At 32.6% G+C, this 24485-nt stretch overlaps 1 protein-coding gene across 1 annotated transcript; it reads right to left on the bottom strand.

The window, feature by feature from the left end:
* Positions 1-16589: 16589 nt before the first annotated feature.
* LOC134717715 (uncharacterized) lies at positions 16590-23712 on the bottom strand. The gene is made up of 4 exons (XM_063580208.1): positions 23438-23712; positions 20383-20535; positions 17232-18016; positions 16590-16680 (listed from the first exon to the last, which is right to left on the bottom strand). The coding sequence occupies exons 1-4, from the start codon at positions 23672-23674 to the stop codon at positions 16590-16592; spliced, it is 1266 nt and encodes a 421-aa protein (XP_063436278.1). The 5' UTR covers positions 23675-23712.
* Positions 23713-24485: the final 773 nt, after the last annotated feature.

Below are 24485 nucleotides of genomic sequence, written 5' to 3'. Positions count from 1 at the left end.
TATAATTTAAACTTTATGAAATTTGAAAAAAATAAATGTATAAGGGTACACCATGTACACTCTTTACATTTACGATATAGCTTTTACTAATTACTTTGACTACAGTTATTCTCTGTCAGAAACTTATTCTGTGTCAAACACTGAATACAATCAAGATTCAGACCTGCATCAAGCGCGATAATTGTGTCAATTTGTGTACCAACTGTTCAGGGTTTGACCCCGGCGGTTGTATCCAGCTGTACTCAGCAAAGCAATGTATTTACTGATATTGCCCCTACAATGTATCTTTTGAACCTGAAATTGGGTTGAAATTTTGTATCCCATCATTATGGAAATGTTTGGAGGGAGCTAGTTTTGTTCATGATCTTTTAAAAAGCCTGAGACTAGCGTTTTGAAAGCAGTTACTAGATGCTGATAATAGGTTAATTATTGAATACGAAAAAAAAAGATGGTATAAATTTCCCTGAACTGGCCTAATGGTTTGGACAGTGGAAAAGGGTAATAATTTGGGTAAAATGTTTTTTCTATCGTCTTTAAAAGAAGATGTTATTACTACACCAAAAGATAATGCAGAACTTGATGGATTGTTGGTTGCTTAACATCTAGTGGCAAATACTTCATGCATGTTCTAGACAATAAATGTTAATATGGTTAAAGTTATCCACCTGTAGTCCCCTCAAACTAAGTTCGAAGCTGAAACTAAAAGCAGATGAAAATTATACTTGTAATCAGCCTGATTAAAACCACGCCACTATTCACTTGCAAGTGGATAGTGGGGTTGGTTTTATTCAGACTGTTGATTACTAAGACCGAATGGTAAGATTAACATTGACGCTAAAGTACGTAGAATCGCGCATTTGACGTCAGAGTATATCTTAAAATATGTCTATCCTCTTCAGAATGTAAATTGACCATTTGTTTGATGTGTTTTATTATTTGATTTTCCCATTTGATAAGGGACTTTCCGTGTTGAATTTTCCTCGGAGTTCAGTATTTTTGTCATTTTACTTTTTAGATGTTTACCTTTCCTTCTTGCCTCTTGTCTATACGCTTATTGTGTCCTTTTAAAAAAAGGAAACGCGTCATTATGTATAAAAGAAACACACAAGGGCATTTAGGCAAAGAATAAGCAAATATGAAAGACCAGACTACAAAAATTATAATAGGACAATAACACAATATCGGTAAAGAAATATTCTTTCCTATTTTGTATGTCTCCATATTACACAATAAGCATACGCATTTAATCTATCAAAGAAGTATACAATACATGTGTATAAAGTTTGACTGGTCAGTGTCGGATATATTACCCCCCCCCCCCCCCTCTCCCAAAAAAGAATACATTACAACTTACCTTCAATATCCCGTTGCTCATTCAAGTTTTGATATCGTCAAGTCTGCTTGTAAATTTTATTTTCCAATTAAAGAAATTGACACTACATTTTTGACTGTTGGGTTAAGATATCTAACAAATCAAATAAATGCACTATACATAACGTGCATCATAACATTGATTAGTTTTATTACGCAGTAAATTTAATCAATATTTAAATATGAGTGATATTGTTAACATTGGTTACACTCCAGCTCTCTTGTTATACTTTATAGTTTTTCTTTCTAAAACAAGTATAAATTGAATAGATCTATTGTTTCATAACAATAGAAATTGATTATTTCTAAATAGCATGAGTTTAAGAAAATATCAATAGTGTTTACTACAAATTGTTTCAAGACATTAAAAAAAAATATTTAGGAAATCCCAATAAATAAAATATATTTTAAAAGTATCAATGTTTGGATATAAAAATTTCAGTCGTTTGTCACCATTCTAAAAACAGAGATTCATTCTTTTTCTCTGATCCCCCTTTTATTTCAGATTGCCCTCTAAAGGATAGTTTTCTAATATTCAATCTTTATTGTTGTATTTTGCGCGTGCCGGGTCGTCGGGATTCTAATAAAAAAAAAACTTTCCATCAATATGTCCGAATATGAATGTTTTTTTTTATAATTTTTTTAGAAAACCGTAACATATGTAAAATACATTTATGGTTACCTTAATTCAACGTGTAAACGAGTCATTATAAAAAAAACATGCAAATATTCGATGAGGGTATATTTGGAAAAAGGATGTCGTTGTTTAAAACATCTGCATTTGTTAATAAAAACAATTACTGTATATAAATACAGTAACACCACTGACCCTTCAGTAACTCCAATGACACAAAAGTATTACCATTGACAACATACTTCAAGTTTTACTTTCATTACGTACAGAACACAAAACCAAGAACACTGAGTAAACGAAAAAGAAGAAAAATTAATTCTTAAGATAAAAAATCGCAAATTATATAACATAACATCAATAAGAACCAAGAATGTGTCCAAAATACATGGATGCCCCACTCGCACTACCATTTTCAATGTTCAATGGACCGTGAAATTGGGTAAAAAATCTAATATGGCATTAAAATAATAATAAGATCATATCAAAGGGGACATGTGTACTAAGTTTAAAGTTGAAAACTTAAAATTCATCAAACTACCTCGATCAAAAACTTTTACCTAAAACTTCCTCTTTCATTTTCAGTTTCTATGTTCAATGGATCGTGAAATTGTGGTCAAAATTCTAAGTTAGCTTCAAAATTAGAACGATCATATCATAAGCAATAAGTGTACTAAGTTTCAATTTGATTGGTCTTCAGCTTTATCAAAAACTATGAATAAAGTTACTTTGACCAAAAACTTTAACCTAAAACTCCCACTTTCATTTTTCTATGTTCAGTGGACCGTGCAATTGTGGTCAAAAGTCTAAGTTGGCTTAAAATGAGAAAGATCATATCATAAGCAACAAGTGTACAAAGTTTCAATTTGATTGGGGTTCAGCTTTATAAAAAAAAACTACCTTGACAATTTTTTTTAACCTAGCGCGGGATAGGCGGACGCACAGACGGACGGATGAACAGACGGACAAACAGACAAGAAAATATATTGCCCTCTTCTATCGTAGGTGAGGCAAAAAAATGTCAATAGTGTTAGAAATAAGTGTCATTGGTGTTACAAGCATACACCAGTTTTTGCAAACTCTGCAGATGTTAAACATGATATTGTTAAAACATTGTTAAATAAGGATTGGTTTTCATATATAATATGATGTTTCGCCTGCTAAACATGAACAAAAACAAACAAAAATATGATCGTCATAATATATTCAGTGGGGTAACTAAACTGGTCAATGGTGTTATTTTATCAAAATGGTCTCACCATTGACAGTAACACCAATGATTGACAGGAATATTTTAAGATTTAGTTACAAAGTAAGTGCTCTAGTCCCCTATTTTATATGTTGTTATCGGTGCATGTTTCTACAATCAATATATCTTATAATTTAAACTTTATGAAATTTGAAAAAAATAAATGTATAAGGGTACACCATGTACACTCTTTACATTTACGATATAGCTTTTACTAATTACTTTGACTACAGTTATTCTCTGTCAGAAACTTATTCTGTGTCAAACACTGAATACAATCAAGATTCAGACCTGCATCAAGCGCGATAATTGTGTCAATTTGTGTACCAACTGTTCAGGGTTTGACCCCGGCGGTTGTATCCAGCTGTACTCAGCAAAGCAATGTATTTACTGATATTGCCCCTACAATGTATCTTTTGAACCTGAAATTGGGTTGAAATTTTGTATCCCATCATTATGGAAATGTTTGGAGGGAGCTAGTTTTGTTCATGATCTTTTAAAAAGCCTGAGACTAGCGTTTTGAAAGCAGTTACTAGATGCTGATAATAGGTTAATTATTGAATACGAAAAAAAAAGATGGTATAAATTTCCCTGAACTGGCCTAATGGTTTGGACAGTGGAAAAGGGTAATAATTTGGGTAAAATGTTTTTTCTATCGTCTTTAAAAGAAGATGTTATTACTACACCAAAAGATAATGCAGAACTTGATGGATTGTTGGTTGCTTAACATCTAGTGGCAAATACTTCATGCATGTTCTAGACAATAAATGTTAATATGGTTAAAGTTATCCACCTGTAGTCCCCTCAAACTAAGTTCGAAGCTGAAACTAAAAGCAGATGAAAATTATACTTGTAATCAGCCTGATTAAAACCACGCCACTATTCACTTGCAAGTGGATAGTGGGGTTGGTTTTATTCAGACTGTTGATTACTAAGACCGAATGGTAAGATTAACATTGACGCTAAAGTACGTAGAATCGCGCATTTGACGTCAGAGTATATCTTAAAATATGTCTATCCTCTTCAGAATGTAAATTGACCATTTGTTTGATGTGTTTTATTATTTGATTTTCCCATTTGATAAGGGACTTTCCGTGTTGAATTTTCCTCGGAGTTCAGTATTTTTGTCAATTTATTTTTTAGATGTTTACCTTTCCTTCTTGCCTCTTGTCTATACGCTTATTGTGTCCTTCTAAAAAAAGGACACGCGTCATTATGTATAAAAGAAACACACAAGGGCATTTAGGCAAAGAATTAGCAAATATGAAAGACCAGACTACAAAAATTATAATAGGACAATAACACAATATCGGTAAAGAAATATTCTTTCCTATTTTGTATGTCTCCATATTACACAATAAGCATACGCATTTAATCTATCAAAGAAGTATACAATACATGTGTATTAAGTTTGACTGGTCAGTGTCGGATATATAACCCCCCCCCCCCCCCTTCCCAAAAAAGAATACATTACAACTTACCTTCAATATCCCGTTGCTCATTCAAGTTTTGATATCGTCAAGTCTGCTTGTAAATTTTATTTTCCAATTAAAGAAATTGACACTACATTTTTGACTGTTGGGTTAAGATATCTAACAAATCAAATAAATGCACTATACATAACGTGCATCATAACATTGATTAGTTTTATTACGCAGTAAATTTAATCAATATTTAAATATGAGTGATATTGTTAACATTGGTTACACTCCAGCTCTCTTGTTATACTTTATAGTTTTTCTTTCTAAAACAAGTATAAATTGAATAGATCTATTGTTTCATAACAATAGAAATTGATTATTTCTAAATAGCATGAGTTTAAGAAAATATCAATAGTGTTTACTACAAATTGTTTCAAGACATTAAAAAAAAATATTTAGGAAATCCCAATAAATAAAATATATTTTAAAAGTATCAATGTTTGGATATAAAAATTTCAGTCGTTTGTCACCATTCTAAAAACAGAGATTCATTCTTTTTCTCTGATCCCCCTTTTATTTCAGATTGCCCTCTAAAGGAGAGTTTTCTAATATTCAATCTTTATTGTTGTATTTTGCGCGTGCCGGGTCGTCGGATTTCTAATAAAAAAAAACTTTCCATCAATATGTCCGAATATGAATGTTTTTTTTTTATTTTTTTAGAAAACCGTAACATATGTAAAATACATTTATGGTTACCTTAATTCAACGTGTAAACGAGTCATTATAAAAAAAAACATGCAAATTTCGATGAGGGTATATTTGGAAAAAGGATGTCGTTGTTTAAAACATCTTCATTTGTTAATAAAAACAATTATTGTATATAAATACAGTAACACCACTGACCCTTCAGTAACTCCAATGACACAAAAGTATTACCATTGACAACATACTTCAAGTTTTACTTTCATTACGTACAGAACACAAAACCAAGAACACCGAGTAAACGAAAAAGAAGAAAAATTAATTCTTAAGATAAAAAATCGCAAATTATATAACATAACATCAATAAGAACCAAGAATGTGTCCAAAATACATGGATAACCCACTCGCACTACCATTTTCAATGTTCAATGGACCGTGAAATTGGGTAAAAAATCTAATATGGCATTAAAATAATAATAAGATCATATCAAAGGGGACATGTGTACTAAGTTTAAAGTTGAAAACTTAAAATTCATCAAACTACCTCGATCAAAAACTTTTACCTTAAACTTCCTCTTTCATTTTCAGTTTCTATGTTCAATGGATCGTGAAATTGTGGTCAAAATTCTAAGTTAGCTTCAAAATTAGAACGATCATATCATTAGCAATAAGTGTACTAAGTTTCAATTTGATTGGTCTTCAGCTTTATCAAAAACTATGAATAAAGTTACTTTGACCAAAAACTTTAACCTAAAACTCCCACTTTCATTTTTCTATGTTCAGTGGACCGTGCAATTGTGGTCAAAAGTCTAAGTTGGCTTAAAATGAGAAAGATCATATCATAAGCAACAAGTGTACAAAGTTTCAATTTGATTGGGGTTCAGCTTTATAAAAAAACTACCTTGACAAATTTTTTTAACCTAGCGCGGGATAGGCGGACGCACAGACGGACGGATGAACAGACGGACAAACAGACAAGAAAATATATTGCCCTCTTCTATCGTAGGTGAGGCAAAAAAATGTCAATAGTGTTAGAAATAAGTGTCATTGGTGTTACAAGCATACACCAGTTTTTGCAAACTCTGCAGATGTTATACATGATATTGTTAAAACATTGTTAAATAAGTATTGGTTTTCATATATAATACTAGAACACACCCGTGATATAGCGGGTCCGTGAACGAATTAAAGTATATAACTATGCGTAAGCCTTATTTTAGTATTATTTTTTTTTATCTGATAAAGTCATACCGTTATAAGATACACAGTTTTCTCTGCGTTCTTATCTGTTTGAACCCGTCAAACTGGAACTTATCAATTATTAGTAATATTATTTATTTGGAAAACAAAAGGTCCTGAAATGGAGTATTTTTTAATCAAGAGCATTGTCCTATATTAGTTATTACGTCATGCCTGCTAACAAATTCAAAACTGTACCTATACGCCTTATTTTTAGTTCAGATTTTTAGTATTCGTATTGTTATCTTAGAAGGTCTTACTGATTAAAATACTACAATAGGTTACAGTTTAACTATGATTGAAATTAGTAGTGTCAGCCCTGTGATTATGACCCGTGTATATAGCATGATCCTAAATACACCGTTTGGTAGTGCGCCTGTCAGATGCGGAACGTACAGATAAGGTAATAGGTAACAGGTGAATATACTATTGGTATCGGTATCGGACTCGACCCGGAACTTCTTAATTATTGGCAATATTAATTACGTGGAAAACAAAAGGGCCTGGAGTGGTGTAATTTTTAATCTGCACCTTTGTACTATATTAGTTATATATAAAGTTGAATTCTTTGATTCATCGTTTTTACGTGATGACGGTTGACAAATTGGACCTCGTAATTTTAGTATTATAGATGATGTTTCGCCTGCTAAACATGAACAAAAACAAAAAAAATATGATCGTCATAATTTCAGTGGTGTAACAAAACTGGTCAATGATGTTATTTTATCAAAATTGTCTCACCATTGACAGTAACACCAATGATTGACAGGAATATTTTAAGATTTAGTTACAAAGTAAGTGCTCTAGTCCCCTATTCTATATGTTGTTATCGGTGCATGTTTCTACAATCAATATATTTTATAATTTAAACTTTATGAAATTTGAAAAAAATTAATGTATAAGGGTACACCATGTACACTCTTTACATTTACGATATAGCTTTTACTAATTACTTTGACTACAGTTATTCTCTGTCAGAAACTTATTCTGTGTCAAACACTGAATACAATCAAGATTCAGACCTGCATCAAGCGCGATAATTGTGTCAATTTGTGTACCAACTGTTCAGGGTTTGACCCCGGCGGTTGTATCCAGCTGTACTCAGCAAAGCAATGTATTTACTGATATTGCCCCTACAGTGTATCTTTTGATCCTGAAATTGGGTTGAAATTTTGTATCCCATCATTATGGAAATGTTTGGAGGGAGCTAGTTTTGTTCATGATCTTTTAAAAAGCCTGAGTCTAGCGTTTTGAAAGCAGTTACTAGATGCTGATAATAGGTTAATTACTGAATACGAAAAAAAAGATGGTATAAATTTCCCTGAACTGGCCTAATGGTTTGGACAGTGGAAAAGGGTAATAATTTGGGTAAATTTTATTTTCTATCGTCTTTGAAAGAAGATGTTATTACTACACCAAAAGATAATGCAGAACTTGATAGATTGTTGGTTGCTTAACATCTAGTGGCAAATACTTCATGCATGTTCTAGGCAATAAATGTTAATATTGTTAAAGTTATCCACCTGTAGTCCCCTCAAACTAAGTTCGAAACCGAAACTAATTGCAGAAGAAAAATTTTCAAGTCTAATCTATAGCGATATGCTCCAAATATACACAGAAAAAAATCCTATAAAATCTAACTTGAGGAAAAGTTAAAATCAGGATTTTTCATTTCTCATGGAAATTAATATTTGAAAGGGAGATAACTCTGCATAAAAGAGTCTTTTTTGTCAGTTTTTGGTTGATTTGTTTGATACTTTGATGGGATTTTTAGTTTCTTTTTTACTATATTACATAATCATCTGCTCATAAATTAAAATGTACAAAACCGAAGTGTAATGGACTTTTTTTCTTTTTTTCACATTTTCCATTAAAGAAATTACAAATTGATGACTTTGTGACAATTTATAAAAAAATAATGTAAATATTTGGTATTGTTTATTTCAGTTAATTATATTTGTTTAACATTTACCTTGTTTAAGGACAATTTAAACCAATGCCCAATATTAAAAGAGAATATATGCTTTATCAGTATTATATAATTTGTGATTCTTTACCTTGACATGCAGAAAAAAATCTAATACATGGTCAACTCATTAGTTGTAGCATAATAAAAGATAAACAAGTGAAACTGCGAGCTACTGCTGACTGATGATACCCCCGCCGCAAGTGGATAATATAAATAGTGTAAAAATATGCAAGTGTTCGGTAAACTGGAAGTTGTTGATTGATGAATCTGAAAACGCATCACACGGTATTGCTGACTTAAAAAACCCTGAAACCAAATTTCAGAAATCCGTGAATTGTAGTTCCTGAGAAAAATGCGACGAAAAAATAAATAGTGTAAAAATATGCAAGTGTTCGGTAAACAGGAAGTTGTCGAGTGATGAATCTGAAAACGCATCACACGGTATAGCTTACTTAGATAAACCCTGAAACCAAATTTCAGAAATCCTTGTATTGTAGTTTCTGAGAAAAGTGTGACGAAAATTTTCAACTTAAATTTTCAACTTGGCTATCATGTGTAAAATCATACAAGTGTTCGGAAAACAGGAAGTTTCCAAGTGATCAATCTGAAAACGCATCACACGGTATAGCTGACTTAGATAAACCCTGAAACCAAATTTCAGAAATCATTGTATTGAAGTTCCTGAGAAAAAAGCGTCATGTGTAAAATCATACAAGTGTTCGGTAAACAGAAAGTTGTCAAGTGATCAATCTGAAAACGCATCACACGGTATAGCTGACTTAGTTAAACCTTGAAACCAAATTTCAGAAATCCTTGAATTGTAGTTCCTGAGAAAATGCGACGAAAAAATAAATAGAAGTGTAAAAATATGCAAGTGTTCGGTAAACAGGAAGTTGGCGAGTGATGAATCTGAAAACGCATCACACGGTATAGCTGACTTAGATAAACCCTGAAACCAAATTTCAGAAATCCTTGTATTGTAGTTCCTGAGAAAAGTGTGACGAAAATTTTCAACTTAAATTTTCAACTTGGCTTCCATGTGTAAAATCATACAAGTGTTCGGTAAACAGGAAGTTTTCAAGTGATCAATCTGAAAACGCATCACACGGTAAAGCTGACTTAGATAAACCCTGAAACCAAATTTCAGAAATCCTTGTATTGTAGTTCCTGAGAAAAATGCGACGAAAAATATTCATGGGACGGACTGACTGACGGACGAACGGACGGACGGACGGACAGACAGATGTAAAACAGTATACCCCCCTTTTTCAAAGCGGGGGTATAAAGATATGAAAACACCTGAGTGTAGAGTTGTTTGTTATACCTGCAGAGTTATCTCCCTTATCAACGCAATTTCAAAAGAAATGTTAAAATTGTGATTTTTTTTATCACCGTTCGGAAGGAACAGTGAGCTTCAGCCATCACTTGGTGTCCGTCATCGTCCGTCGTCCTCGTCCGTTGTCGTCGTCTGTCTGGTGTAAACTATTTCGAACATCTTCTCCTCTGAAACTACTAAACCAATTCCAACCAAACTTTAGCTGAATGATCCTTTATAGGGTATCTAAAATAAAGTTTGTGTTTTATTTTCTGTTTCGTCAAAAAACATGGCCGCCATGGCTAAACATAGAACATAAGGGTAAAATGCAGTTTTTGGCTTATATCTAAATAAAAAAAAGCAGTTAGAGCAAATCTAACATGGGTCAAAGTGTGCATAAGGTAAAGTTCTACCAGCCCTGAAATTTTCAGATGAATCTAACAACCCAATGTTGGGTTGCAGGCACTAAATTGGTAATTTTAAGGATATTTTACAGTTTTTGGTTATTATCTTGAATATTATTAAGCTGTAAACAGCAAAAATGTTCAGCAAAGTAAGATCTACAAATAAGTTCATATGACCAAAATTGTCAATTGACCCCTGAAAGAGTTATTGCCCTTAAGGACAAATTCACACAATTTGTTCATCATGTTTTTTTTACTTTAAAAAATCTCCTCCTCTAAAACTACTGAACCAATTCCAACCAAATGTAAGCTGAACGAATCTTTAATAGGGTATCTAGAATAGAGTTTGTGGTCTTTTTTCTGGGGTAAAAATAGAACATAGGGGTAAAATGCAGTTTTTGGCTTATATCTAAAAAATAAAAGCATTTAGAGCAAATCTGACATGGGAAAAACGTGTCATAAGGTAAGTTCTATCGACCTGATGAATCAAACAACCCATCGTTAGGTGGGAGTAAGGGGTTTAGCTGTTATGCTGTTATGGGGCATTTTAATTCTTTGTTATCTGTTATTCTGAAAATATATTTGCTGTTAGCTGTTATTGTATTATTCTTTGTTACATGTAGCTGTAATTGGGCTTTAACTTTTTTTTTTATCTGTTATCGGATAATGTATTAGCTGTCAACTATTATTGAAAATTGGAATGTTAGCATTTTTTTGACATTCGGTAGAAAATGAAGATCATTGGACATTAGAGTCTACCAATACTAATATGTTGGTCCCGTATCCAGTATATCTTATGATAATCCTTTGTAATACATTCCACTTTTTTTAACTTTTATTTAGAATCCAGTACGAACATATCAAATTAGAACAATTCTTAATACGACAAAAAGGAAAACATATGGCCAGGAATATCTGACAAGGATCTCAATTAATGACTATAGGTCCTTATAACCAGTTAACCTTTTACATAGACTCAGCTCTTTTCAAAGCAGACGAAAGTTCCACCACGTACTTGGTTCCGAAGCTGCACATAACTCATTACAAACACAGATCTATTTCGTCTTCTAGCCATTGTTCCCCTATAAAACTATGTATTCTACTTACTAGTAGACTTGGTACAATCAAAAACCTGATAAAAAAATGTGAAAATAATGGAATAAATTACTTTTGGAGTGTCAAAATTGGTTTGAGGTACTTGACAAATTGCATGCTTATAATTGGTGCTATTGATTTTTCTACCCTATATCACCATGACAACTTTTCCCCATAGTCTTATTCAGAAACAAATCACACACCTCATTAAATGGGCATTTCAAAAAGTCAGAATGTGAATATATATCTTCGAACTCTTTTAGGTAATTTTTAAGTAGCAACAAACACAAGAACAATATCAATTGAGCCTACTTTGATACCATAACTGCCCTGGAATTTTAACTAGATATCATTTTTGTCTCTTTGACATATTCCTCATTTCCATTCTTAATTTTATTACACACTATTTAAATTACAAGCATGTGTGAGTTTCAATAACTGTGAAAAAATAAATGCTGAAAAAAGGTATTATACAACAAATAAACAGCTACGCCACGAGCGCATGATACGCCCGTCACCTTTTTTAAATATTCGATAACTTCTCAAGGTCATATCAGATATTTATAAAAATCAGTCAATATATAGTATGTATATAAAAAATACATCAAAGTAAGTTTCATGAGAACTGCTGAAAACATTTTTGAGTTTATGTCAGACAACTGGAATATTGGGACCCCCTTGCCTCCCCCCTCTTAGGTTGCTGCCACTAAATTGATAATTTTAAGGAAATTTTTCAGTTTTGGTTTTGGAAAAGTAGGACAAAAAAAACTGCATTTTCAAACACTTATGTATATACATTAAACCAAAAACACAAACACTTTCCCTAAAATTAATTTGGCTCGTTTAATTTTCATAAAATTTTGACAAAATTTGATTATTGAGAAGCTTTATATTCCCTTTACAACAAAACGTAATTAAAACGTTTAGGTGACTTTACAGAGCTATTTCCCTGTAGAGTTAGGTACCACCTTAAACGAAAGATAAATGCCAAAAAATCAAGGTGAGCGAGTAAGGCTCTTGAGAGGCTCTTGTTTAAGATTCCCTTTAATAAGATTTTAAGGGACTTTTTCTTTGTATATGTATTATATATACCATGCACGCTATTTGCGAGTTAACATATTTTAACGACGAATCCGATATAGTTCGTTTAAATATGTTAATGAGCAATACGTGGTATATATGTTTTGTAACATCATTTAAAAGTGGCCTGGTGATTTGTATCCAATAAAAAGCAGTGGGGGTGTCGTTGTAGCCCACTGCTTAGCACGTGCACGAGAAAATTGATCCAGTCATTTTTTTCGAAAATCAGCCGGTTTATTCAGAAAGCCTTGTCCACGTGCATTCACTTAACTGTCAGACGTCAATCTTAAAAGACCCAAAAGTTCCAAAACACTTATCCTACTTTCATGACAAATACGTTGTTGTCCCCGCAGATAAATCCCCAAACAACGTCGTTTTTGTGTGTAAAACGCATTACATTAACTGCTTCTTAAACAAATTAGGTATTGACATTTCACTTCGAAACTCAACATATACCATCGAGACACTTACCAAAGAGGAAATCCTAGATAATCATAGGTATGTTCTATGTTCCTTTGGTATTTCAACCAAAGATGAAGAACTGGATCTTCCATCACTGTATTGGATACATAAACTACATATAAGTGTCCTTACAAACAACGATATATTACTAGGTTTTCACAGTACTCCACGAAACCCCTTTCTAAATTATTAACATCTATTCTATCAGCAATCAAAGACGGGCTTCAAAGTTATTGTGAAACTGTCTATTCTAGAGGTGGCGTGAATCAGATGTGAATACTTAAAAATTCCAAAGATCTTTTAGAGTACATACAATCTAACGCTCTTTCATCTTGTAACAGTATTAAAACATGTAACTTTTCTACTCTTTACACAAGTATTCCACATTTCAAACTAAAAGACAAATTGAAAGAGTTGGTATTGCTTTGCTTCTTAAAAAAGAATGGCCAACGTAGATACAAGTATCTTGTCTTAGGGAGGGATACATCCTACTTTGTAAAAAATCACTGTGATTCAAACAAAAAATTCTCTGAAACTGATATTATCAAGATGATTGATTTCTTGATTGACAACATATTTGTTACGTTCGGAGGACGTATTTTTTCAACAGACTGTCGGCATTCTAATGGGAACAAACTGTGCCTCTCTATTTTCCGACTTGTTTCTTTATTATTATGAGGCTGACTTTATGCAGAAACTTCTTAGGAAGAAAGATAAGAAGTTAGCAATATCCTTTAACTCTACTTTCCACTATATAGATGATAATCATTCACTAAATAATTCAAAACTTGGTGACTACGTGGAACGCATCTATCCCATCGAACTAGAGATAAAGAATACTACAGATACAGTTAAGTCGGTCTCATATCTTGACTTACATCTAGAAATTGACCATGAGGGTCGGTTGACAAAAAAACTTTACGACAAAAGAGATGATTTCAGCTTTCCAATTGTGAACTTTCCATATTTCTCAGTAGCAACATTCCGCTTACCCGTCCGGAGCATCTGAGATCACTCCTAGGTTTTGGTGGGGTTCGCGTTGTTTATTCTTTAGTTTTCTATGTTGTGTCATGTGTACTTCTGGTTGTCTGTTTGTCTTTTTCATTTTTAGCCATGGCGTTGTCAGTTTGTTTTAGATTTATGAGTTTGACTGCCCCTTTGGTATCTTTCGTCCCTCTTTAAGATATGAATGTTCTGCGATACACAGTATGAAATCTTATAAAAACATCCTTTTTTTTCTTAAACCCTTTATTATAACCAGAATTAATTGTTATACATCCCGACACAAAAAGACACAATAAACAGATCTGAGAGTACTCGCAGTTATCTGACAGCTAGTTCAAAGCCACGAACAACTAATAAAAAAAGCATGCATCTAAGACTAAACAATCAATCCGTACACATCCAACATTCAATGGACTTAGTGTAAAGATGTCATAAACAGCCAGAGAAAAACATGACCTTGTGTATAACCAATGTGTATTGTCTTGGTATCAATCCTGAAATTTTGGATTTCAAACCAATAAAAATTACTTACTAACTATGCTGTTGTGAATTAATAACCTCCCTTTTTTTGCTTTTGTGCAATACACTATGCTGTTGCCAATTGAACCCCCCCCCTAAATCCACTCCTGAAAAAAAATTACCCCCTGTTTTGCTTGGGTGCAATACAATATGCTTTTGCCTATTAAAAAGTAAAAACACAAAAATACCGAACTCCGAGGAAAATTCAAAAAGGAAAATCAAAAATCAAAAGGCAAAATCAAAAGTCCAAACACATCAAACGAATGGGTAACAACTGTCATATTCCTGACTTGGTACAGGCATTTTCTAATGTAGAAAATGGTGGATTGAACCTGGTTTTATAGCTAGCTAAACCTCTCACTTATATGACAGTCGCATCAAATTCCATTAAATTGTCAACGATGCATGAACAAAACAAACATACTCAAAGAGTAAAAATGTCAAAAATAGGGGTACAACAGTCAATATTGTGTTATCATCTTAATATCTCTACATAAACAACAAATGTAACAAAGAAGCACAAAAAGGAATACATTAATTTAACATTCTCATTTTGCTTTTCCTATACGGCTGAATTTATCTATGTAAAGTCTACCCATAATGATAGAAGGTTTCATTATTGGTTTAAAAATGCGCGTTTGAAATTCGCAAAGGTAGACATAAAAATAATTTTGTCGTATGACGGCATACATAAATGAAGACTTACGTAAAGTTGATATAACAAAAACAGACTTAACAGTAAAAGTAATAATAATAAATAAAATAATGGTGTGGTTCAAAGTATGACGGGATACATAAGAACAGTTTCACGTCAAATACGGCTGAATTAAACCCCCTTTTTTTGGCAAATAGTCAAAATCTTTACACATACATGACATAATTTACAATTAGTGAAGGGGAGGTAAATTCAAACAAACCTAACATTGTATTTTAAATGTATTTCAATTTGAATCACCTCCCCTACACTGCTTTTGAATGGTCTTAATTGTCCATTAACCAGAAAAACCTAGTTTTCCCCCCTTTTTTGCCCCTAATTTCTAAATGGTTTGAGCCCAATCCCTCCAAAAAGATAGTAACTATTCCTTCGTGGTATGGAAACTCATTATATAAAATTAGAGATTTTCATACACTTAAAAACACAAGTTATTGTCTGGAAACTACACAAATGCTGGTTTGGGTTGCTTTTTGGGCCCCTTATTCCTCAACTGTTGAGACCATAACCCTCAAAATCTATCCCAACCTTCCTTTAAGTAAAAATTGATCCTTCTGGTAAAATCATTATAGAGATCCATTCACTCAAACTAAAGTTATTGTCTGGACACTAAATGTGTCTTCGGATGACAACACAGACGCAGATGCAAGGCAGACGACGACATGATAGCATTATAGGACACCAAAAAATTTCATGTTGACTTAAATGATAATCTATGATTTGAATTAATTTTAAACCTGATTCACCTTTAGAAATAAGAAGGTATCATATATCATAAATGAAAGTACAAATGTAGTCCTATCTTTAGCAACAATAACAAGAGGCTCTCAAGAGCCTGAATCGTTCACTTCAATTTTTTTGGTTAAATCTCTCATCAATGATTATTTTGGATTTTCAATTTGCTTTGAATCGTCCTATTTTCCTCAAAAGCAAAAAAAAATCATTTTCTCTTATGTTCTATTTTAGCCATAGGAGCTATGTTTCTTGACATACAAGGAAATAAAATACAAAATTTATACTAGATACTCTGAAACTCATTTAGCCTAAGTTTGGCTGAAATTGATACATCTTATAATTTAATTCTAAATTCCATTTTAAACCATAGAAAACCATGAAAAAACGTTGATGATGTCATGGTCACATGACTGAATAATGTCTATGGGCTCAAAACAAAATGACGTAAGCCAATCAGGAGACATGTTACATCCAAAATTAAAATTATTGGAAAGTATATTGTGTATCATAATAATGAAAAATAAAAAACAAAAAAATCATTAAATAAATGCACTTTTTAAAAGTTTTAAACACAATTTGGAAAGTTACTTTTTTTTTGAACATGTTGAAAAAAGTTGACTTTTCCAAACAGTATTCAGTAAGCATATTGTTGAATTATTGTTTTTGTCAATTCGCCAACATTAAATTCTTTTCTTCTCTATTGACATGGCTGAGGCATATGATAGAAAAGATTTCATATCAAATGTACTAAATTTTTCACACTTTGAACTTCTATTTGAGAACCATGTAAAATGATCAAGATATGAATTGGTTATTTTCCCCATTGTTGAAGCATATGACAAAAAGATCATAACATTACTGTCTTTTACATGTAATTTTTCATATTGCATGTATTATGAAAATTGACTTGTAATAATCTGATATTATTGAATTTACCCCTATCAAATAAAGTTATACCACAAAGATTTCTTTTTTTTTTTAATATTCACTAACTACAATCTTTCAATTTCAACATAATCGCAAACAGTTTTTTTTTTTTTTTAATTTATCATATTTTATTGAAATCTGTACATTTGTTAGTTTTCAAACATCAAGTACCGGTACCTTATCCCAGCCTCGTTAACATTAGTAAATAACATATATATATACAACTGTTAGTTTTTGTTAGTATTATACATACAATTTTCCATATTTGAAAATATTATATACCATATCAGTAATATCAAAAAATGAAGTTTACCATTAAGATAATCAATCATAATTATCTAATATAACAAATGCACAGGTTATGAAAAAAATATATAATGTGAGTAGTTGCAAACAGTTTATTTGTTTCACTCCATATGACTAGCTCAGCTTCTTTCACTTCATACGAAAATATATTATTTGTCTTTTTAATTTTATGAACCACTAAGAGTTTAATTCCATCAGGCACTACAACAAGTCCTGCTATTTCTTTCTGGTTATTGGACAGACCCACCATACACTTCTGAAAACACCGCTCCGTAAATCGTTTCAAATGTGTTTCAAAAGATATGTATGATCCATATTTATCATAGGCAGATATTTCCGCTATAATTTTGGCTACTCGTCCTCCAATAGTATTTCTTAGATAAACTAAATCTGGTACATATGACTGAACGTAGTTATGTAAACATGAAGACTTGACAAGAAAGTTATTTGGATTTTGAACCAAACATTCCATATTAATCGCACGATCTGGATCTCGATTTTGTATGTTTTCTATTTCGGCCAGGATATTATTCTCTCCAGGTGATGGAGAACGTGACCTAGATCGGAATCTTTCAGTATGAACTTTAGGACACAATACTTTTTGACGTATTCTACCACGATTTTGACTATTTCGAGATCGTCTCTCTTCAATTAAAATTTGATCCTCATGGTTTCCATATACTAAGCAGTGTAGGACACCGTTATCTATTGAATTGTCAAGTGAATCTTTCACTGGTGGTCTCACTGTTTCACTCTCGCCAAAAACAGTAATGTTAAGAATTCTATCGATAAAGATTTGTATCATTTGCTCTCCCATGACCTTAAATCCTTCTAACATACAATGGAGTATAGTCTGAAGCTCCAACAGATTCATCTGAAAAATTAGTATAACATCATTATTATTTATATGTATTCATGTACCAGTATTTATTCAGTTTAAAGGAATTATCCCCCCCTTTCCCAGCACAAAATGCAGGATCTGAACCTGAAAACAAATGTTAATGGATAGTACAATACATATCTTGACAGGAATATGTCAACTCATTAGACTGCAGAATCAGAGGTGGATTTAGAAAATGACCCAGCCCCCCCCCCCTTTTTTTTTTGAAAAATTTGGTTGATTATATAGGGAATCACTGAGACATGACCTGAGTGGGCCCCCTCTTGGGGAGTGAGTGGGCCACCACTTATGTAAATTTCTGGATCCGCCACTGAACATGCTGACAAAAGAACGTTAAATTTGTATGGGTATATTAAAATGTGGACATAGAATTGTCCTAGACACAGTACTACAGGTAATACACTGTCCAATAATATAAGAATCTGGATGAATAAACAGAATACTACAGAAAATTAGCCAAAGAAATATAGAATAGACAAAATAAAAAGATATAATCCAGAATAGATAATAATGGGGTGCTTAAGGTGCTACCTAACACTACAGGGAGATAACTCTACAAAATCAGCTAAATATTTTAAATAGCTGTGTTGTTGGGGGAATATTAAGCTTCTCAATGATAAAAATTGGTGTTTGTCAAACTGCTATATAACCAGTGTAATTTTTCTGATGAAATGGTTGGTTCAAATTATTTGAAATTTTTATGATTTTGTCAAAGGGTTAAATTAAATACTTTGTTTTAAATCTTATGAAAATTAAATGAGCCAAATTAATTTAACGGAAGGTTTTGGGTACCACCTTAAATATAAAGATTAGAGAATAATGAACAAAATAAACAGGAGAGTGGAGGGATACCATTTTGCACGAGATGCAGAGGTGAAATCTGTTTCTCTGATTATTCTTAGATGTGCTCTTTATACAATGTACGAACTAGGAATCGGAGTCCAAAAAATGACCAGCTATGAATGAAATCTGGAACCTTATGATAATGACTACAGACGTATAAATGGCACAGTTTTTAATTTATTTATTAAAATTCATCATTTAAATTAACTGTGGGACTCTTATACTTATACTATACTATGTAAATGTCCCAGCTTAACTTTTTTAGATTTATATATCTTTTTAATGAGAAACACTGAATTTCATAAACACGATAAAAGACTAGTGCAACTAAATATGATAAATTAAACAATTTTAAATTTGAATTGTTTCTTTAATTGTTTCCCCAGGTATGAATAAAAAACAGCTGCTTCACAGGGAACATCTTTAAACGACAGCAGAGGTCAAAACCCTGAACAGTTGGGGCAAGTATGGACACAACATTCAAGCTGGATACAGCTCTAAATTTGGATTGCGATAAAAGTTTTGACATAATATGGGTTTCTAACACAAAGCAAATGTCAAGATCTTACAAATCTAATAACAAATTTAAAAAAAAATTGGAATTATAGAAATTTGGAGAAAAATTACTATCACCCCCCTTTTTTGGCAATAAGTCTAAAACCTGACATTTTCATATGCATTATAATTTGCAAGTAAAGTAAGGGAGGTCAATCCGAATATATACCCAACATTGTATGTTAAATTTTTTTGAAAATTACCTTCCTTACACTGCTTTTAAATTGTCTTAAAATTGTCCATTGACCAGAAAAACCTATTTTTTCCCTTTTTTAGCTCCTAATTCCAAAACATTTTGAGCCATAACCCTCCAAAGTCAATACTTATCATCCCTTCATGGTATGGAAACTTGTGGTATAATTTCGGAGAGATTCATATAATTAAACACAAGTTATTGTTTGAAAACTACAAACATGCCAATTTTGAGCCCCCTTTTTGGCACCTAATACCTAAACTATTGGGACCATAACCCCCAAAATCAATACCAACTTCCTTTAGTGGTATTGAACCTTCTGATAAAAATTTATAGTGATCTATTCACTAAAATCTGGAAGCTAAATGAGTCCTTTGACGACGACGCAGACAACATGATAGCATTATACGACACAAAAATTTTGCGGTCGTATAAAAATAAAATATATGTACACCATGTACATATGGGCCTTTTTATTATAGTAAAACATTAACATTGTAGGGACTCCAGCAAATGAGAACTTGTCTTTCAAATCTCACCACTTCTCCCTATCAGTTTCAAAAAGAGAAGTCAGTAGTGTGAGCCCTGAATATGTAACTTACTATTTTATCTATGTGCCCTTTTTGGTATAGTCGAGGCCCAAAGTGCCCTTTTTGATATAATCAAGGTGCTAAGTGCCCTTTTTGAAAAAAAAATGTCCATGCCCTTATTGAGTTCAAGATTAAACACTAGACATGTGCGACCTTACCTCTCCAGCCTGTCTAACAACTGGCAGTATGTCTGCTATCCTGCTATACACATGCGCTGATTTACACTTATCATCATTTCCACCACCTCGCCAAACATTGCTGTGGAAACCATCATAAAGAGTAGGAGGAGCAACACCATTATGCTGGGTCATCTAAATATCAAAAATAGATAATCATGACAGATCACACAACTAATCTTACAGTGGGGTCATCTAAATATCAAAAATAGATAATCATAACAGATCATACAAGTAATCTTACAGTATCTATACTTTTGTGGATTCATTATTATTGCATAGCAATATAATATTTCCCACAGAAAGTAATCAAAAGTTAGCGTTCAATAAATTCCAATATTGCACTAGTGCAATAAATCATCAAAATTCATGACGTCATCAACAACAAAATCTTAGTTTAAACCAATTTATACTTACAAATATTATATTGCTATACAATAAAAGGGTTATTGCATGAATATTGGGGAATATTGTCACTCGTAGAACATATATTGCACTCGCAAGCTCGTGCAATTCAAAATTTTACTCCGGACAATATTCCCCAATACTCATGCAATAACCCTATATTATTCATTTTATTGGATAGCAATTTTCATGTATTATGTGGGTACATAGGTGAACCATGAACGTAAATGTTCAACAATGTACAACATTTCTATTAAGATGGTACCCAACACTTTCACTAAAATTAATTTGGCTCGTTTAATTTTCATAAAATTTTGACAAAGTATTTACTTTGACCCTTTTACAAAAGTGTAAAAATTTCAAAAATTATGAACCAACCATTTTATCAGAAAAATTACACTGGTTGTATAGCAGTTTGACAAACACCAATTTTGATCATTGAGAATTTTAATCTTCCCTTTACAACACAACTTAAATAAAAAGTTAAGTTGATTTTACAGAGTTATCTCCCTGTAGTGTAAGGCACCACGTAAGTGTGCAAAATTAGGCAAAATTCTAAAATCAATAACATCAAATATCCACAAAGATAATATTTTCCCTCAATCTACAAAAAATTGGTACCCAAGAAAAAATAAATGTCTTTAAATGTCTTTGTTGAGTACAAGATGTAAGTTTGTACAAATTATAATTTGTACAGAGATTTTGTACAAGTTATAAGTTTTTGCAACATACCTTCTTGCACCAAGTGATACAGTTGTGTCTTCTAAAATGTACTAGTTTGATGTTTTAAATTCAAATTTGTGCTATTCTCCTTATCATCCAACTGGTAATGAGGATAACTGAGTGGTTTAAATTCAAATTTTATTTTTCTCCTGATACCATATTCATATCCATAAAAAGTCTTTTTCTGGTCTTATAATGTTTTTTGTATTTATGTTTTATATTAGATTGTATCATTTAGTTGTGAAAATATGACAGAAGTATGCGAAACAAATGTACTGTGAGCTTGAATCATCCATTTGTGTTCATCAGTTCATAAAACACTGACAACTTGTACAAATTATCTGTACAAATTATAATTACAACTTGTACACAACATATATATCATATCTTACCATGATTACTGCATGCAATTTTTGTAGACTTTTTTCATTTAAAGTTCATTGATTTGAGCTTTCTTATACTGTATTGTAATACCTTGTTAAAGTTAGCGGTCATCCTGTATAAATTGAGCATCATTTTACTGCAAAGGTTAAAAAAATCTAAATTTGATGTCATTGCAATGCTCTTTTTTGTCATGAGGCTGACATGAATAATTTTGTAGCAATGCAGTTTCTTCTTCACATTTATATTGGAAATCATGGCCGAAATGATGAGTGCCTGGACTACCCCAGTCATACACAAGGTACATCATACATGTGGCAATGTCCAGTAATACATGGTTGTTGGTCCAATTAAAATGTCATTTATTATTAGACCAAATCACCTGTGTGGATGTAAGAATTCTTCAAAACAGTACTCATAGTCAGTGATATTGTTTGCCTTAAATTTATGGAGAAAAAATGCTTTTTCCCCTGTAGAAGAATCCCCATAAATTTGAAAAAAAATGGCTTAAAATTATTCCCAAAAAGACAATTTTTTTCCTAAACAGTGCAGTCTCAGTAGTAATTGTGCATGGATACAAACTAAAAAACACTCATTTATGCATTTTTCATGTCTAAAATTGCTATGTGCATATTTGAGGATCTATTTATGTACCATCTTTGTCAAAAAGGGGTCTCATTTCAAAGCAGGGTTTGACTCTTGAACAGGGGGTCTGTAAATTGAAGTTTCAGTCAAATTCATGGTTTATCCCAAATTTCCCAATTTGATGAAAATTGCACATATTTTTCCATTAAAAAAAGGTAGAGATAGTCTTAAAAAAAGCCAACAATATCACTGATAGTGGTGTTAAAGAGTGTTAATACACCAACAGTAATGCTTGAACAATTACTAAACCAAAAGCCCACTGGCACTCGGGTAAAAAAAACATTCAAAATCTCTGCTTACTTTCAAAAATACTAAGTTTATCAACCTTTCTCAGAATATTGTCTCATTGGCAATCATACCACATGTTCTTTTTTATATTGACTACCCATAGAAAGGTCTTGCAGGTTGGGCACAATAGACAACTTTCGTGTTTGATGCATTTCCGTAAAAAACTCTGGTTTAAGTGAACGTCATTTATGCGTTTAGGGCGTCGTCACTTCCATTCCAATGTTGAGGGAGTGGTTGGAAAACTATAATTCTATATTGTACGAATTATTCAATTATTCGGCAAATTAAATTCTCAAAATTGACAATCAGCACAGCTGTCATTAGGGAATTGTCATTAAAAGTACCTACAGAACAACAAGTATTTCTAGTTTATCCTGCACAATGACGATCACTAAGACGCTTGATGAACATTAATAGTGCAGGGATACAGGCGACCCCCTCTATCTGGTAAATGAAGTCATAAAAGCATGTATAATTGACGAGTTTTTTCCGGTGACCGATGAACTCGACAGTGGTCTATTAACATGACATTTCAATAAATGATTTCTTTTAAAATGTATTTGTCTGGTGTTGAAAAAGTTAAAACGACTATTACCTGAACAAGCAAAGCAGTTCCTAAATTTGCCAGAATATTGGCAAATATTTGCCATTTCTCAGATGGTACTGTTTGATAATCTAGTTCCAAATACTGATGTGGCACTGTATTTGTTCTTGGAACACGCTGCCAATCAACCTTCAAAAGCTCATCAGCATCTATGATCAGTTTAACTTTTCCGTCGTCAACTTTTTGAAAACATATTCCAGTTATTTCCCCTTCATTATCTAGATACATGTAGTTGTCCAAATTAGAATTCCCTAATGAGATGCATGGCAGTTCCTAAAATAGTTCGAGATTACTCTGACGTCAGACGGCTGTTTAGCCAGACAAGCTGGGGCCGTGGGACTTCAGAGCTTGTCCCATATCAAAAAGTGGATATTTGCCCACCCAAAATAGATGCGCTACTTCCTCGCTTCTGGAGCCGACTGAGGGCCTTGGAATTATAAAAATCGGGCATCAATCTCTTCAGTTTTCATTTATCTCTTCATTTATGTATGTTTCACCTACCTGCCAAACCTTTAATTTTCTATATTGTAACATTTTAGCATCCTTCATGTTACTGATGATGGTTATGCTGTTACTTTTTATCAGGTAACATGACAGAACGTAACAGAAAGGAATTACGCGATAGTTTTTGTCCTTTTTATCACATTAAATGTAAGTGTATTTCCTATGACATATAACATTTAAAAAGTCCTGACCTTCTACATGCTCATGCAGTCATGCCAATAGTCCTGACCTTCTACATGCTCATGCAGTCATGCCAATAGTCCTGACCTTCTACATGCTCAATCATGTCAATAGTCCTGATCTTCTACATGCTCATGCAGTCATGCCAATAGTCCTGACCTTCTACATGCTCAGTCATGTCAATAGTCCTGACCTTCTACATGCTCATGCAGTCATGCCAATAGTCCTGACCTTCTACATGCTCAGTCATGTCAATAGTCCTGACCTTCTACATGCTCATGCAGTCATGCCAATAGTCCTGACCTTCTACATGCTCAATCATGTCAATAGTCCTGACCTTCTTTAGGCTCAGTCA

Source organism: Mytilus trossulus, chromosome 5, assembly GCF_036588685.1.
Source record: "Mytilus trossulus isolate FHL-02 chromosome 5, PNRI_Mtr1.1.1.hap1, whole genome shotgun sequence".
Lineage (NCBI taxonomy): Eukaryota > Metazoa > Mollusca > Bivalvia > Mytilida > Mytilidae > Mytilus > Mytilus trossulus.
The sequence above is the reverse complement of the archived record's forward strand: the minus strand, read 5'-3'. Positions and strand labels throughout refer to the sequence as shown.

Bases quoted from the DNA above. Each gene is read 5' to 3' on its own strand.
- LOC134717715 (XM_063580208.1), bottom strand. From the start codon at position 23,674: ATGTATCTAGATAATGAAGGGGAAATAACTGGAATATGTTTTCAAAAA. The intron at 18,017-20,382 runs GTAAGGTCGCAC...CTAATTTTTCAG, and splicing joins TTGTTAGACAGGCTGGAGAG to ATGAATCTGTTGGAGCTTCA. The intron at 16,681-17,231 runs GTTTGCAACTAC...GTTCTCAAATAG, and splicing joins TGGAGTGAAACAAATAAACT to AAGTTCAAAGTGTGAAAAAT.